At 39.2% G+C, this 15,651-nt stretch overlaps 1 protein-coding gene across 1 annotated transcript in view; it reads right to left on the bottom strand.

Moving 5' to 3' along the window:
- LOC117812707 (CD166 antigen homolog) overlaps positions 1-11,767 on the bottom strand; it is a 39,224-nt gene extending 27,457 nt beyond the window's left edge. Inside the window, exon 1 of the mRNA XM_034683614.1 lies at positions 11,493-11,767. Within this exon, the coding sequence (XP_034539505.1) occupies positions 11,493-11,550 (58 nt within the window). The 5' untranslated portion in view covers positions 11,551-11,767. The remainder of the gene's footprint in view (positions 1-11,492) is intronic.
- Between the last annotated feature and the right edge of the window lie 3,884 nt (positions 11,768-15,651).

Genomic DNA, 15,651 nt, shown 5'->3' with positions numbered 1-15,651 from the left:
TGTTTTGTTTACAAAGTGCTTGACAAGCCAAGCATGTTTCAATAACAAAGTGAACCCTTTGACAGACAGAGAGGAGTGTAGGAATTCTACCAATGCAAAAAACAAAATACAACCCAAGAGGTAAGTTATCACCAGCAGATGGTAAATATTTCACTCTGAAAGCGCCAGTGTTTGTGAATAAGGTGTTATTTTATATTGGGCTCATGTGCATAGCACAGGGCCTGTTTTGCCTCAAATGAATAAATAATGGGACATTTAAATGTATGCAAAACACACAGGTACGTATAGATGCTCTTTGCTCTGCAGTGCAGTTTGTGGAGCATTAAACCCTTTGCTCTTGCTTTGTGAATTAGACATTGTCTTTTTGGCTCATTTGAACATGTTTAGCAGGCACAAAAGCAGAGCAATCCTTAAATTGAATCAGGCCCTCAGAGGTTTACAGAAACACCTTTCTCTGGTCTCAGGCACACACAAGAGTGGAGTTTGTTGTTGCAGGCTTGTTTTAGGGGAAGATAGTGTCCTGGGGAATGAGCATCTGTTTACATGCTCAACCCTTTTTCATTTTGCAATGCTGGAATATAATACTGCGTCGCATATCGCAATAAGTGGTGTGTTCATGACAACAGAAAGAGAAAAGAGAGCCATTGGCACCAGGTGGGGGCTGATGCAGAAGCACTCAGGCAGTTTTGGCAGGAGGCTGAAAGTGAGCCAGTGTTTAATTGCCACAGGGTAGCTTAAAAGCAGACACAGGCATGGCTGGCATTTAGCTGGATGGGCTGCTTTATAAATGAGAAAAAGATGGCTCATATTTACTTTGAGGATTGCTGCATACCCAACAAAACTATACTATAGGCAATTGTAGCAGCAGAAATGTCAGAGAGACCAATGCATGAGCTGCTGTTAGAATTGTTGTCTCACAGAGTTAGTGGTCCAGAATGAAATACTTTAGATAAAATATGAAATACTGCAGTGCTTGATCTGTGACTGGTCCATAGGAGATCACCCTGGTATTTCCTCAATAAGGCCAGAGGAGGCAGAGCTTCCAGTGTTCTCATTAAGTCCTAAAGTCAAAATTAGACCTTAATACTCCTGTGGCCTCAGTACAGCAGAATACAGCCGTTTGGTCTTGCTTTGCCTTACTCTAGTTAAGAACATGTTCCTCCAGTCGTATGAAATAAAAAGACAAACCAGAGCCAAACTTATTCTCAGGGCCTGGCCACTGAATTGGTGGGTGTACCTGGAATTATAATCCCTCAGGATATTTTTCTTCTTTTTTTTTTAATAGTGGCGTTATAGAGCTTGTGCATGCTCAAAATTTTCGGGAAAATTTTCACACATCAGGTCTTGTAAAAAATTGTAGATGTTATTGTTGCTGGGGATGGACATTGGCTCACTAGTGTCCCTTAGCTGTTTTCAACAGTACATCCCATCAAGGCACTTTAACCTAGAGAGATTCTCAGTGAACATATCTGGTTTCTCAAACAAACCTTTCTTCACGTTCTGGTAAAATGTAGACTGGATTGAAAAAATTGGGCCATTTCCAGGATCCTTTAAAGATAAACTCCTCATAAATGCAAGTCACCTCACAATCCAATTGTTCCCACCACTAACTATTTCCAAAGCCATAAAAAAGTATTTAGACAAAAAAAAAGAGTTATATTTACAACAAACTACAAAGGAGCCCCTTACATTATCTGGTAATTTTAATGTTTTCTTCAATATTAGAAAATCTATCACTCAACCTGGCTCAGACCTTGTAAGGCGCTGGAGTATCAAGGAGTTTAATTATTGAAAGAAGGTTACAGCAGTTTTCACTTTAATGTGCCAAGCTTGTAGCCGGTCAGGTCTTCATCCAAGCATACAAGAGTCAAAAAATGAACCTTGACCCGCCAGCAGGGGAGAATCCGGTTATTAACCTCTCTGATAAGGTATGAACCCCCACTAGCTTTCTGTCCACTCCAAAGGCTTGAGCTTTGTCCCCACACATGAGACAAACACTTTAGAGGTGGAGTCAGATTTATTCTGTTTCTTAAGAAAGTTTAAACTTAAGCACATATTTGGTAAATCTATACAAAGGTCTTATGTATGGAAGCCCAGCTACTGATGAAATGTATCAGTGATTTGTGATTGCTTATCACTGTGCTACATCCTTCCTTTTTATATGATGTAATGTGTAGCAGGGTTCCATTTTGCTAAAACTAAATCCTCCAGAGGGTGTGGTGTCTATCATCAGGGTGTGCACACAGGTGTACTGAATACTGCTAATGGCTTGTGTAGGAATGTCCTTTCACTTAAACCTGTCTGTTCATTGTTTGACTAATGATTGTTCTGATAAAGGCTTGAGGGGCCGAAAGCTTGGCACATTGTACTGTACACATTGTAGTTGTACAGTACAATGTACACTTGTACTTGGAAAGGTGGACATGCTCATTCACGCCCTAGTGCCTGAGAGAGCATATCCTCCTTTCTATAATGGTGTTTTCTATCTCAGTAAAAAAGTGACATTTTCAATTTTGGAAGTTCAAGATCTGAGACATAACCTCACAGTGGCTGCTTTGACTGATGGGTGGCTGAAAATGCAGCCTACAGTCAAGTCCATTTTATGCCTATTGCCTACACATATTAACCAATAATCACCTAGTAGTGATACTACTGACCATAGCAAGCTGTAGAGACATAAACATGTGTCAAAATACACACAACATTAAGCAATTATACAGAAGGTCCCATTTACTTTTATTATAGTATCTAATTGTAACATTTAATCCATTAGTGAGTCCTTTAGTCCTACTTAATTCTTGCGGCTGATAAAACTGGAGCTCAGTCTGATCGAGTTAAATTAAGGTTATTTATTTACTTACTGCTGGGAAGCCAGATAATTCCTCCAGCATAGAAAAATGATACATATTGTCATGATACCATTATTTATTCATCATATTTTGCATTAGTTGTCTGAATCTGAAAAGTAATTAGAGGCCAATACAAAGCTGTTATACAAATTCAGTGAAGTCAGAAGTACAGCTTAGGTTAAATATAAGTAAAAACAAAGGGACAGCAAATAGACTGAACCACGAGAGCATGAGAGGACAACTTGATATGTGTCCAGCATTAAAGTAAATGTACTGAGTTAGTCTCTGCAATTCATTCAGGAAACACAAACTAAGCTAGTGCTAGCTTGTTTAGCTATTATAATAATCAAAAAGGTGTTGTTTAGCCATTAGTATACGTGATTTATATTGTGTTGCTCTGTAAAGCTGTGTCAACCCACATGTTATGGATGTTATGGCAAGTCCAGACACAGGGTAAACCACACTGATGTTCTTTTTCAGAATAAAAGCTTACTAATCATCAAGAGTGGAATGTCAAACCAAAATCACATATCAGACAACAGACATTGGAACAATTCACAAGAGGACAGCCAAGGGAGCCTGTGAGGAGTTGCTTACATATGACTTAATAGGCCAAATTTGACTTCAGAAGCATTTTGGCAACAAGCATAAAGTTGTTTCATCATACATTGAGTTCCCATGTAGTTGTCAATAAAACCAGACGACACAAAGGCTCTTCAAGCATAAACACTGCTCCTGAGATGATTTTGTAAAACTGTAGAGGAACTTGACTACATCATGCATGCATGAACTTAATCCGCCTTCTAACATGCTACTCATTGTTAAGAAGCTGCTCTAACAGCTTAGGGATACATGGAAGACAGTTATCTGTGATTTACAGCAAACACAGAATCACAGAGCAACCTTTAAGGACATGGTGGAGCTTAGAAAGGCAAGTAAGGATTCTTATGGATCCAGTGTTTAGTAATGTTTCATAAAACTAGTCATGGACTGTGCATAGGCCACTTGTATAAAACTAAAGCTCTGTGAATTCTGCAGGACTCAAACAGATAGCTCTTAAAGTTGGCATGTTGCCATATCAATGTATACCAGATGTCCTACAACAGGTAGTTTAATCTCCCCTTCAGGTAGATGCACTGTGGATACAGCACAGCGCATCTTCAGATTTCTCATCTGACCTACTAACTGTTTAATGTTTAACTTTCATAGCATTGTGGGGGGGAATTCAACATTTCTAAGATTGGTCTTGCATGGGTATAAGAAATGTGACTAAGAAGAACAAAAGTATTGTCCTTTCCTTCTGACAAAATCCTGTGTTGACTAGTTTCAATCCGACTGTGTACGTGTGCCTCTTTACTAAGTATGAGAATATTTCACAAAGAAAGCAATAATTCTTCATGTTTTGGCAGAGGATCATACTTTGCATTACAAACTGTCTGCAGGCTTGCAGACTCATCTCAGAGGCCACAGCCTTTTGGCTGTTAAAATATTACAACACTGTTACTGCATTTAAAGAATCCACGAGCTGAACTTGTAGGTGGCAGACACTTGTGGTTAAGCAAACACGGTGAACTCTAACTGTAGTTCTTTCATCGAGCATTAGGAACCTTTGGGGGAAAAAACAAGATGAATGCTTGCTTTGTGAAGGCAGTGGGATGTACTACTTAAACCTATGTCAACATGACCCACTTTCCTGTCTCCTCTATTGCCTAGATTGTCAGGCACAGTTTTCTGTCAGCAAGGCATAACATACTTCTCATCCCCCTGTCTGTACTTTGTTAGTCAGAACTCAAGACTGTGCCTTCTACCCCCAAGGCATGTGTGTACCCCACCTACATGTACACTGTAACAATCCTCTGGCATCACTAGTAATGCATCTTTTTCAAATGCAGTTACAGATAACAAGGTCCTGTTTGCAAACTGACTGCCTACTTATATGTAGAGTAGCCATTTCAGCATCTTCTTTGATAAACATGGTTCATTAATTGTAGGACAGAATGAGACTGACCTGACCTTAACAGGAATGCAGCTCAAACAATAAAGTCAGGTGCTTGCAGCCCAAATATCAGGCATATTTTCATACTCATAAACAGGCAGTTTGTGACTTGCACTTTCAGTAAACCTTGTAAAGTCTACTTAAAAATATCTGTGTCCAGCTTTTAGCTCTATGGTGCTGCTCAGTCTAGTTTACAGAATTTAGTTCCTTGGTATTGTGCTACTCTTTTAAGGACTTTGGTCCATCTTTCATATTATTTATTTTTCATTGTAGGGACCATGTTCCGCTGCAACTAATTTCCTTGTCTTTAAAAAAGACACTGAATCCCAGCGAACCAACTAGTATAATGGTTAGACTCAGATAAAAGGGAAATTAAAGCATCATTTCTTAAACACAGCTAAACACAGAATCACAGAGTCTGATAAACTATGTCAAATTGGTTTTCTGAGTATATGGCTAATAAACGTATTGTAATTGAATTAACTGCACAGCTTACATACAACTGTATCTTCATTTTCGAGATGCTGTTGGTCACCTGTGCTGTTTAAATCCAGGTAGTAGAGCATTATAGCATTATGAGTTACAAATGTGTGTAACCAGCAAATGAGCCTGAAAACAGCATCTATCCTTTGAACGTCCAAAGGAATGGTCTCCCTCCACACCTTCTCCATCTTAGTGCAATTACTGCTATTTCTGGTTATTTTTAGAGTCCACATTCTGCATGTTGCTAAATTACACTTAATGCTGCCATAATATGAAGGCTGAGAGGAATAACCTGACAATTCAACCTCCTTCTCCGGCATCAGGTTAGACATCCAAACAGTGACTCTGTACAGCAAGAAACAATGAATTAAAGATATGCAAAATGTTTAGGAGACATAGAGAGGGTTTTCACAGCTGTGGAGTACTTCTCTGCCAACACTGATCTATGGTACAACTGAACAATGCAGCCTCACCTCTAGATGAACTAAATTCAGGTAGGGAAAAACCCAACTTACTTTAAGTCTTAGTTTGATGTCAAACATGTATGTGAGCACAAGATGGAAGTACAAGTCTTGCTTTTTTTTTTTTTTTTTTCAGGCCCCCAAATAAAGATAGTTGTGATTAATAATTGAGATCCCAAAATTGATCATATACTTGAGATTATCATGTCATAGCCACAATTGTGCAGAACTATTTTATGGAATTTTAGTTGTCTTAAAAATAAGACAAGCTGCCCCTCCCTCACTGAGATTTGAGCACAATGCATTTTCCCCTCGATGCTGTCATGCTTCAAGGATTTCCCTTGACTTAAATTACTTTCATCATGACTTCATTTCAGGATGGGAATAACCGGGGACACACAATAGCAGCTTTGCTTTGTTTGTGTGATGTAGTATGTGTCATTGTGAATGATCTCATTTAGTTTCACTTTCCTTCACGTGTCAGTTATTTTTGATACTTGTTCCTGCACATGTGGATGAGTCAGTGGTTTTTGAGGGGAGTTCTTTAAGCTGCAGCAGGAAAGTACAAACATGCTGCCTGAATCACGGCCCAACATTGGACAAACTTCTCACCTGAAAAACAGAAACTGGAAGCTTCTCACAGAGACAAACACGTATTTTCAGAATAACCTAGTTCTGGTTTTGCTTCAGGCATTAATGTCACTTCTCTCTGTGTGGCAATGTAACACGTCTTCTTTGTTTTAGCAAGGCTAATTTTTCAAGGCTAATTTTTCACCCTATACCTTAAAGGACTGCCAAAACTCAAACATCAATAGTGCTGTGTGACTTTGCAAGATAAATGTCATTGCGATAAATATAACATCATTATATCTTTCAAATTTAAAGGCCGATTTTTGCTCCTGGATGAAAGTTGAATCCCTCATGTTTGATGGTTCTAATGGGAAGTGTGTCTTTTATCTAAGATGAGATTTTCTGTGAAGTTCTAGTTTGTAGATTTTTATTTTTCTCGGGTTGAGATGCATAATTTGATTTAGAGATACCAACGATGAATTGTATACTGTAAGATTAATAATGGTTACATTTCTTCCCACAGTGAAGTGAATGTATTACGGTTATTCAGTGTTCAGTTGTACTACAGTCAAGGGGGACATTGAACATGACCAAGATGCACAGCGGAAGTTGCTCTTCCTCTACCCACATCCTGATAGTTATTTAGTAATGTGTATTAAGTTAATAGTTAACACTGAGACAACACAGTGTTAAACTAATGACCAGAGAGGGACATCCTGAAAAACAAGGCATTACATTGGAAATGAAATAAGGAACTGCACTTGTTTGTCTTTTTCAGGCTGTGGTCAGGCACGGTGCTGGAAAACGCTGATATAAGAGTTTGCAGGGTCCCACTTACTAGCCTGGTCCTTGCTGAGGGTCCACTAACTCTCGTTTGGGACTATAATTTCTTGCTTTGGTGTGTTCTAAGGGATGACATTCAGTGGAAAGGGTGGAAGAGCTGTTCCCACGGAAGAGTGAGTTTAGCAGCATGTGAGTACAGAGAGAAAAACCTCTGCGCCCAGAGTTCTTTCAGGGTGCTCAGTGTTTATTGAGTGTATAATTGGCCGCTCCTGCCACTAGCTCTTGCTCTTTGACATGGTGCTAATGTTGCTGCTTCAGCCAACAAATCATAAACTAGACAGGGCGGGACTGGTCACCCAGGTAACCAGGAAAGTAGATGCTTGTCAGATGACCATCACAGAGAGTAGTAGTGTATGTATTTTTTGAATGAACCATACGAATCAAATACTTATTTATTAAAATAAACATACATTTGAGGAAAAAAAACATCGTGTTTTTGGTGTTAGGAAGAGAAAAGTGGAACCTAAATGTACATGCCTTATTGAATCCACGAATCCCAGAAATGTTGAACCTGTTACAAGTTACAATTGGTTCTTGGTACCCAAACTTATTTTATTTATTTAATTAATTTATCGGTGATCAGCAAAATAAACAGATGATAGGTCGACCCCTAGTTAGGACCCCTAGTTAGTACCCCTTTTGAGGACTTATTACCATGACCATTAACAGTTATGTCTGCCGGCTCTTGATATTCCCATCACAACATCCTTAGCTGTCTCAGCTTTTCAGATGCCCCCAGGAGGTAACGACTGAAATAGCCTCCTGTTTAGCTTAACCTCTGTCTGTCACAAGTTTGAACAGAATTCCCCAGCAGCTCATAGGAGGTGGAATTTTCTTCACTTAGAGAGAGATCTCATAAACCTTTAACCCTAATCACATGACAAGTAAGATAGGGGGAGTTTATGTGACATGTCTGAACAGCGCAGGGGTTTGGGTGGGGGCTTTCTTTGAATAATAGATCAAACTAAAGCCATCTGATAGGAGGGCTTCTGTGGTGCTTCAAACAGACTGACCTTTCCAAAAATCGGCTGCTGGAGAAGTTGGATAAAGGTGGCTGCCCCCTCCTGTCTTTACATGTCCATCCCCCAACCCCCCCCCCTGACCATCACCTCTGAATTTACCCTCCAGAAAAATAAGGGCTGTTCTGCATGTTGGGGCAAATAGGTAAAGCATTTTAAACTGTCCATTCATGCAGCTGCATACCACACCCATTGTGTTGTCTGGGATTATCAGCAGCAATAACCTCTTCTTTTCTTTTCTTATAGGGGTTATTTTTATTTCCAATCTAAAGCATTTTGTACTGGACTATAACCACAGCATGGCAGGTACAACATATAATCTAAAAAGCACTGCATGAAACAGTGATTTCAGTACTGTAGCTTTCCAGTGAGAAAATGAATGTGATCTCAGTAAAAAGAGGAAGTACAACATGACAGAGAAGTACCCAACAAAAAATTACTAAATTGATTTTTCATTTTTTTGTGGATTGTACAGTGGTGGTAGTTTGATATCTTCCAGCACGCTGACTGCGTGCAGTACAGGTCATAAACTGCATATGTTAACAGACATAACGTAAGTCAAGTTATACAATTAAAACACAGGTCAAATACATTTTCTCAGACGTGGTTTCTGTTAGTTCTTATTATTCTGAGTTATTTCCAAGAGTTAATCTTTCTATCAGGTTTTGTTTGAATTGTTTATTTCTGAAAAGATGATTGATAGACAGCTCTGTAGTGTAGTGGTGGCCTGCTTACCGGACAGAGACTTACTTCCCCTAACACTGAGAAAACCTCAGTAGCAGGTGAAAAAAAATGCTGTGACGGAGTGATTGTGACATACAACAATTAAACATTGAATCTTGGTCTTCTCCTAGTTCAGTTTGGACACTTCAGAGCAGAGCCACGCTCACTAACCAAAGGGCATCACCTCATTAAGTCAAAGTGGTGTCTGTGTTTGAAATGAATGTGAATTGTGGCTCAGCAACCAGATAAACTTGTGCTCTTTCCAACTGATGGCTCTGTAACCTTAAAAGGAAGATGATTGAAAGAAGCAGGCTGTCTGATGCATGGTCAAATGAATGGATGTAAATAACTCAAAGTCCCTAATTGTTACATTGTTAAAATCACTTTTTTTCTGAAATAGCCATGTCAGGAAATGGCATGTTTCCAGCAGTAGGAACTTCACAGAGCTTAAACAGTCAAATAAAGTACAGTTCTAAAATACAAACAGGGATGCCAGAGAGAAACAAAACTTTAAACCACACAGATTCAGTTAGAAGCTGTAATGCACTGACAACTGAACAAACGGTCACTTAAAAACGTCTTTCTCTACTCTAATGCACAGACGTGAGTTTGGTATGGCATCACAGGCTTGTTTGAGAGGTTGAGAGGGGTCATGGTGAGTGATCATGCATTCACATGCAAGGTGCTTCAATTTGTCACACGGTAATATGACACTGTTCCCACAAAAAAGAAAAAAATAGTGATATAAATTTTAGGCCTTATCGCCCACCCCTAATCTACAGAGGGGGCCTCAGCTGACACTAAATGAAATTCCTTACAGGGACTCTGACTAATTTGAGCTTTCTTATGAATGTAGAGAAAAAAGAAAAGATAGAATCACTATCATTTGAACATATTTGGCAATAAAAAGGGAGCTGTGTTTTGCCTTCTGGTTATTGATGTTCAGCAGCTTTCACTTCCCCCTACACTTTTCCATTAAAGGTGCCTCATACTTCTAGATAGCAGACACATGTTGTTTCCAAATGTATAGCGTTGCTGCAATGGACAATACAAAGCTCTAACCTCACAGTTTTAGCTAAGATGGAAAACAAGAACACAACCTAATGTTTTATCTGTTCAGGGTACCATTGAATACATTCTTTAGCAACATATAGGCAATCCAAAGGCACCCCTAACATCTGCTCTCTAAAGTCACCCTGAAATGCCTCCTGGAGCTTTAACCTTAGAAGTCAAAAAGTCTCTTTGAAAGTATTCCCTTTTGATGTGAAGAATGCTACAGATAAAGCTGGAAACTGACTTTAGCTGCTGTGTAGCATGCTACTATGTGTGTTGACGAAAAACATGGGCATCATTATGAACCAAATGTGCCCGAAATAATCACATTCCCTACTCCAGTGGAGAGGGAGGAGGACTAATCTACATACAGACCAGATAACATCAAGTGATGGAGAAGATGCACCTCCAGCTCGGGTTTCAACTGACAGTCCTAATGCAAACACACTCTCAGTAAGCAGTCAGACCGGCTGCCCACCCTCCAGCCATTCTGACAAAGAGCAGCTCTGTGATCAGGGGGTTGACTTTTGGTGACACAGGCACAGCTCAGAGATAAGATGAGAAAAAACACATTTATTCTGATGTGTAAGTGACACAATCCCCCCACTGAGCCAGTAAGAGCCCCGTCCTTGTTTTCTGTACGAGAAAGGAATTCACCATCAGTCTTAGAGAAACACACAGGGCTTCACAACTGATTGCCAAAACATGGCTCAAAAAAGTCAAGGGAATTTCCAGTACAGGTTGTATCATTAAAATAAAATTCCACTTTACCAGGGATCACTTTTATCAGATGTATCACTATCCCATGTTTGCAGTGGGAGTGCTAATATTCATTTTTAAATACAAGCCTAAAAAGCATTGAGACTTTGTCAAAGGTTATTAGATGAGCCAGTGTTTTTTTCATCAGCTCATCTGTGGGCAGTCACAAAACTCCTCAAAATAATAAACACACTCACATAACATACATACAAACTGGTAATTGAATTACAACTGAACATAAACAACCAGAAACCAAACAAATTATCTGATAGCAGAGACCCCATTATGGCCCGGGGGGTTTACATGTGTAAGGGAGGGGGAGCTGGGAGTTGGCTTTATTTTAAGTAGTGTCTTCAGGGGCTTACGCAAAAACCAATTGTAGTCAGATATCCACATGTACTGTATGTAAAGAGACATACGCTTACCAAACATTCGACCTATTGGGTGTACCACGATTCCACTGCCTCTCTCACAACTAATTCCGTTACTTCAGTGTTAAAACACGTGAATAAGACATCAGAGTGACACCGTCTTAATAAAGATTAACCCAATTAAAAACTTCAGGTGTTAGTCTCTTCATCCTGTGGGTATTTACGCCTATATGGTGAGTAAGTTTACGCGCTACATTAAAAACATAACGTGGCTCTCGTATAGAACACTACAGTGTAACAAACATGTTATAGTATCCAGCCTATTATTTACAGATCCTACTACACTGACACTGAAGGAGGCTTACCTTGGAGCAGCGTACCGGCGCTCATAAAAGCCAGTAACAGGACAGAAGCCAAATCCATCCCCGGTTAGTAGCTGTCAGGGTTTGTGGACACCTCTGTGGAGCTTCAAGAGATCAAGTCTGTGTAAGCTGTTCAAATGTGACCTGCACAGATGTCGATGGTTTCTGGTGAAGAGGCGTGGAAAGCCCGAAACATTCCAAAGTCCGGCTCTCTTAGTGAGGCGGCGCAGGTGAAACCGAGAGCAGAGCGCGAATACAGGAGGCGGGGTGGAAGCTCTTCCGGGTTTTTGCTGGTATGTCGCCTTGATGGGCTGTCGGAAACATGCACACTCCCATTTTCATGTAAAACTCAGTAGTGACAGAGAAAGACTAAAGTGAGTCATTTTCTCCCCGCAGTACTCTCATATTACTGGCGAGTCATCCACGAAACAATACAAAATATATAAAGTACACACTTTCAATCTTTTTCTATCTGACAAACGCACTGCAATATTCAGAATTTCTATGTCTCATCTTTCACTTGTATGGTTTAACCCCTGTTTAACAAAATTCTGTAGATCTCCTGCTTAATTAATGGCTGCAGAAACCTTATTGCTTTACGCACACCTTATCTTGGCAACTTAAAGCGATGATTTCCATCCCCAAACATGTGATTTATGAATTAGAATTAGACTGACAAATGAGGAACTAACTGGGTAAATTATTATGTCATTGTCATGTGAAACTTTATTTTTGCCTAAAACACCTTGAGTACAGTTCCTCTAAAAATTCAGCATAGAGTTCAGAAGGGGCACGCGAAGGCAGCATTTTTTTCCCCCTTATTTGAATTAACCATTATTGAGAAGGAATCCCCGTGTTATTCATTTCAGGAAGAGAGCAGACGCTCTAAAGTGGTTCACGGGGGATTTCCTGCAAATGTCATTTAAAACCAGAGCACTGAGATGTGTCCAGCAGCGATGAACTCCTGCTTCTGTGAATATGATCATCCTTGGATACCTGAAAGGAAAAAAGGATACCTGAAAGGAAAAAAAAGGGGGAAAAGGGAAGGGAGGCTGGTGCCCTCTCGCATGCCTTTGAAGTAAGAAGCATTGACTTCTTTACAATTATGTATTACAATGTTTCTTTGTTTTCCTTTTACAGATAGAACAATACAGCTTTTATTTTTAGTAAGAGGTAGCTGAATGAACATTGCTAAAATATATTAGACTGCATTGATAGAAACCAGCAAGTAGCTTTTCCAAAGACATTATGAAGTAAGCCATGTTATCATATGTAATGTGTTATTTTACTTCTAACTAAACTAATGCATTTATTTTATGCTATTAACGTCATACTCTTTCAAAATGCTGTAACCAGTCATTTAAAATTTCACTGACATCCCTAATGAAAATGGCTCATGGACTTCTGATGACATTGACAGTGTGTAGAATAACAAATGTTACCAAAGCCTTTAGAAATAATCTGAAGAAATGATCTGCAGTTCCACTAAGTTTAACACAAAGAGTCTAAAAGCATCATGTCTGTATCTCAATCCAACATCTGACTGTTTGTATGTGTATAGGCCTACAGTCTGCTTCACTCCATTTAGAGTCACTTTGCCAAGTTGGATAGTTTTGAAAAGGACTGAGATAATAGACAAGAACTCTCTTGTAATTTCAGTTTATAGCGGCCACAAGCCAATGACAGAGAGAGCAAGCAGTGGTTGATCAATATAACAACAGCGCCAAGATCAAAAAGTAGTCTCTGGCATGCACTTCATATGTCGCTGCACATGTGGCCAATGGCGTGCCACTATAGGGGGGCAAAGGGATATGCCTGTTCTCAATGGCCTCCCAGTGGTCACTGGTGCCTCAAACTGGAAAGGCCGGTTTCAGACTGTCACACCAGTACTGTCATGCACCACCCTATTATTAACATGAAAATAGATACCAGCAGTCTTCTTTCACGACACTTACTGTCGCAGTTATATACAATACATGTCTTTATTGACACCCAGTACAACATTGTTATGTAAATAAAGCAGCACGTATGTTTCTCTTGCACAGCTTTCATGTGTTTTTCAAATATGTTTGTTCAGTATCGCCGTGATGACACAAAAATGATTTCATAGTCATATCCTGGCTGATGCAGCCCTTACGATCAGAGCAAAAATTATCTAAGCTAACAATGTTAGCCTATGGGCACTGACAGTTCATCGATAGCAGAAATAACTCTATCTCTAATAATATTGTAACAACTTTGACCATTTTGTGCGGCCGGTCTGATGCTATCAAATTAGTATCATATGATTAGGATGTTATTCTTCGAAGAGGTGATGAACAAGTATTGGTTGTTAGAAGTGTATGTTCATTTATAATTCACACCAGGCTATGTCCTCTAGTGCTGTGGCTTTGGTCACTAAAAAGAGAGACCTCAAAAAAAAATTTGTTTACTAACCCATATTGATTTTTTGATTTTTAAACTTTTACTTAAGTACCTTACAGCCTACTTTAACTTTTACCAAAGTCATTCTCTGGTTTCGATATCAGTACTGTTACTTAAGTATGGCTTTCAGGTACTTCATACACCACTGCTCTAAATACAAACACAGTCTGCAATCCCAAATAAAAAAGTGCAGTTTCAAAAAGAGCACAACTACATGTGTGTCCAGTATATCTTATTTTAACATTTCCTATTGCTCTTTAGCTCCAGCCAGTTTTAAAAAAATATCAGGCTGTGTGAAAATGCTTGCAGGCTTGTAAGTTGTCACAATATAAAACAGCTTCATTGGGAAGTCAACAGATATCAAAAAGGGTAACTCAAACAGCCAAAACCTGCCCTTTTATGACTACAGGGAGCAGCTGTACATGAAGGCATCAGTGGCAGAGCAAACAGATGGTCAACAGAAGCACTTGCTCACCAAGGACATCTAGTGGAAATGTGTGACATGACTGAAAGAGTAAAATCACATGATACACAAGGCTGCATCACATTGTTCTTAGTCCTTGCCTCTGTTAGACCCACTTTCATTTGTTTAGGGAAATTTGTTTTGGACTTTTGCATGTGGTTTTTAGTTTAAATTTGAAGCATGTTTGACCTAATGGAGATCCTTTGGGCCATTGCACATCAGTTTCTCTTCTCAGTCGACACATCAGAAAGACATAATAATTGAAATGTCCATGAAGATGATGCACATGATCAAATTCCAAATTATTGGGAGAAATTGGGAAAATGTGAGTAAACAGCAGATGCTGCAAGCATGAAAGAAAGAGTGTGCGGCTGGGTTAGGAAGATGGGCAGATGCAGGTGCTGGGGTCACCCTCACAACTGATACACATCTGAGAGACAAGCTCATAAAACCATGTGTGCATCATGTACTTAGGGAAAGTTTACCGAGCAACATCTGTATTATATTATGTTTCAGATTGAGTTTCTTCATACCAGGGTCCCGTCTCGCCGTATCAGTGTTCTATTTCACATAACCAACAGCTAACCATATCACCCCTTAACTAGTCCAGATTTAAAGGACACAAGGAGGAGTGGTGACACATCTTCTCTGTCATTGTCACATGCATGTCAGCTACTTCCTATTTTTGGAAAGTTTTGAATATGGGGGAAACATTCAACAGCATGGGTTACTGTACAAAGAAACATTCTAGTTTCTCTACTTCAATTTAAAAGGAAATCCCTAAACATTGATGTCATAGATGCGTACTCTACAGGGCTCAAGTCACTTCTGAAGAAGCTTTTTGTTCCTCATTTTTTTATCACATCTACATTTGTTATTGTTGGAGACCATAACAACACTAAGTAGCTCGTTCGTTCATCCACGGTGTCTCACGGAGAGATATGGCAGGTCTTTTCTTCCTGCAGTGGTCAGACTATGTAACCAATAATATATATATTTATGTTCAACTCAACTCAACTCAAACTTTATTTATAGAGCATGTTTAAAACAACTGAGGTTGACCAAAGTGCTGTACAGATCAAAAAACAGCACAAATGACAAACATAGCACAAAATACAATACTAAAATACGTAAACAGTGCAAATATATAATAAAATAAGATAGAATAAAATAAATTAAAATGTAATTAAGATTGTATTTTGTTGTAGATATGCTTATTTTTTACCTCTTTAATTTTAATTTTAATTGTAATTGCTAATAACTTTTTAATAATTG

Source organism: Notolabrus celidotus, chromosome 5, assembly GCF_009762535.1.
Source record: "Notolabrus celidotus isolate fNotCel1 chromosome 5, fNotCel1.pri, whole genome shotgun sequence".
Taxonomy (NCBI): Eukaryota; Metazoa; Chordata; class Actinopteri; order Labriformes; family Labridae; genus Notolabrus; species Notolabrus celidotus.
This window is presented reverse-complemented; position numbering and strand designations above follow the sequence as displayed.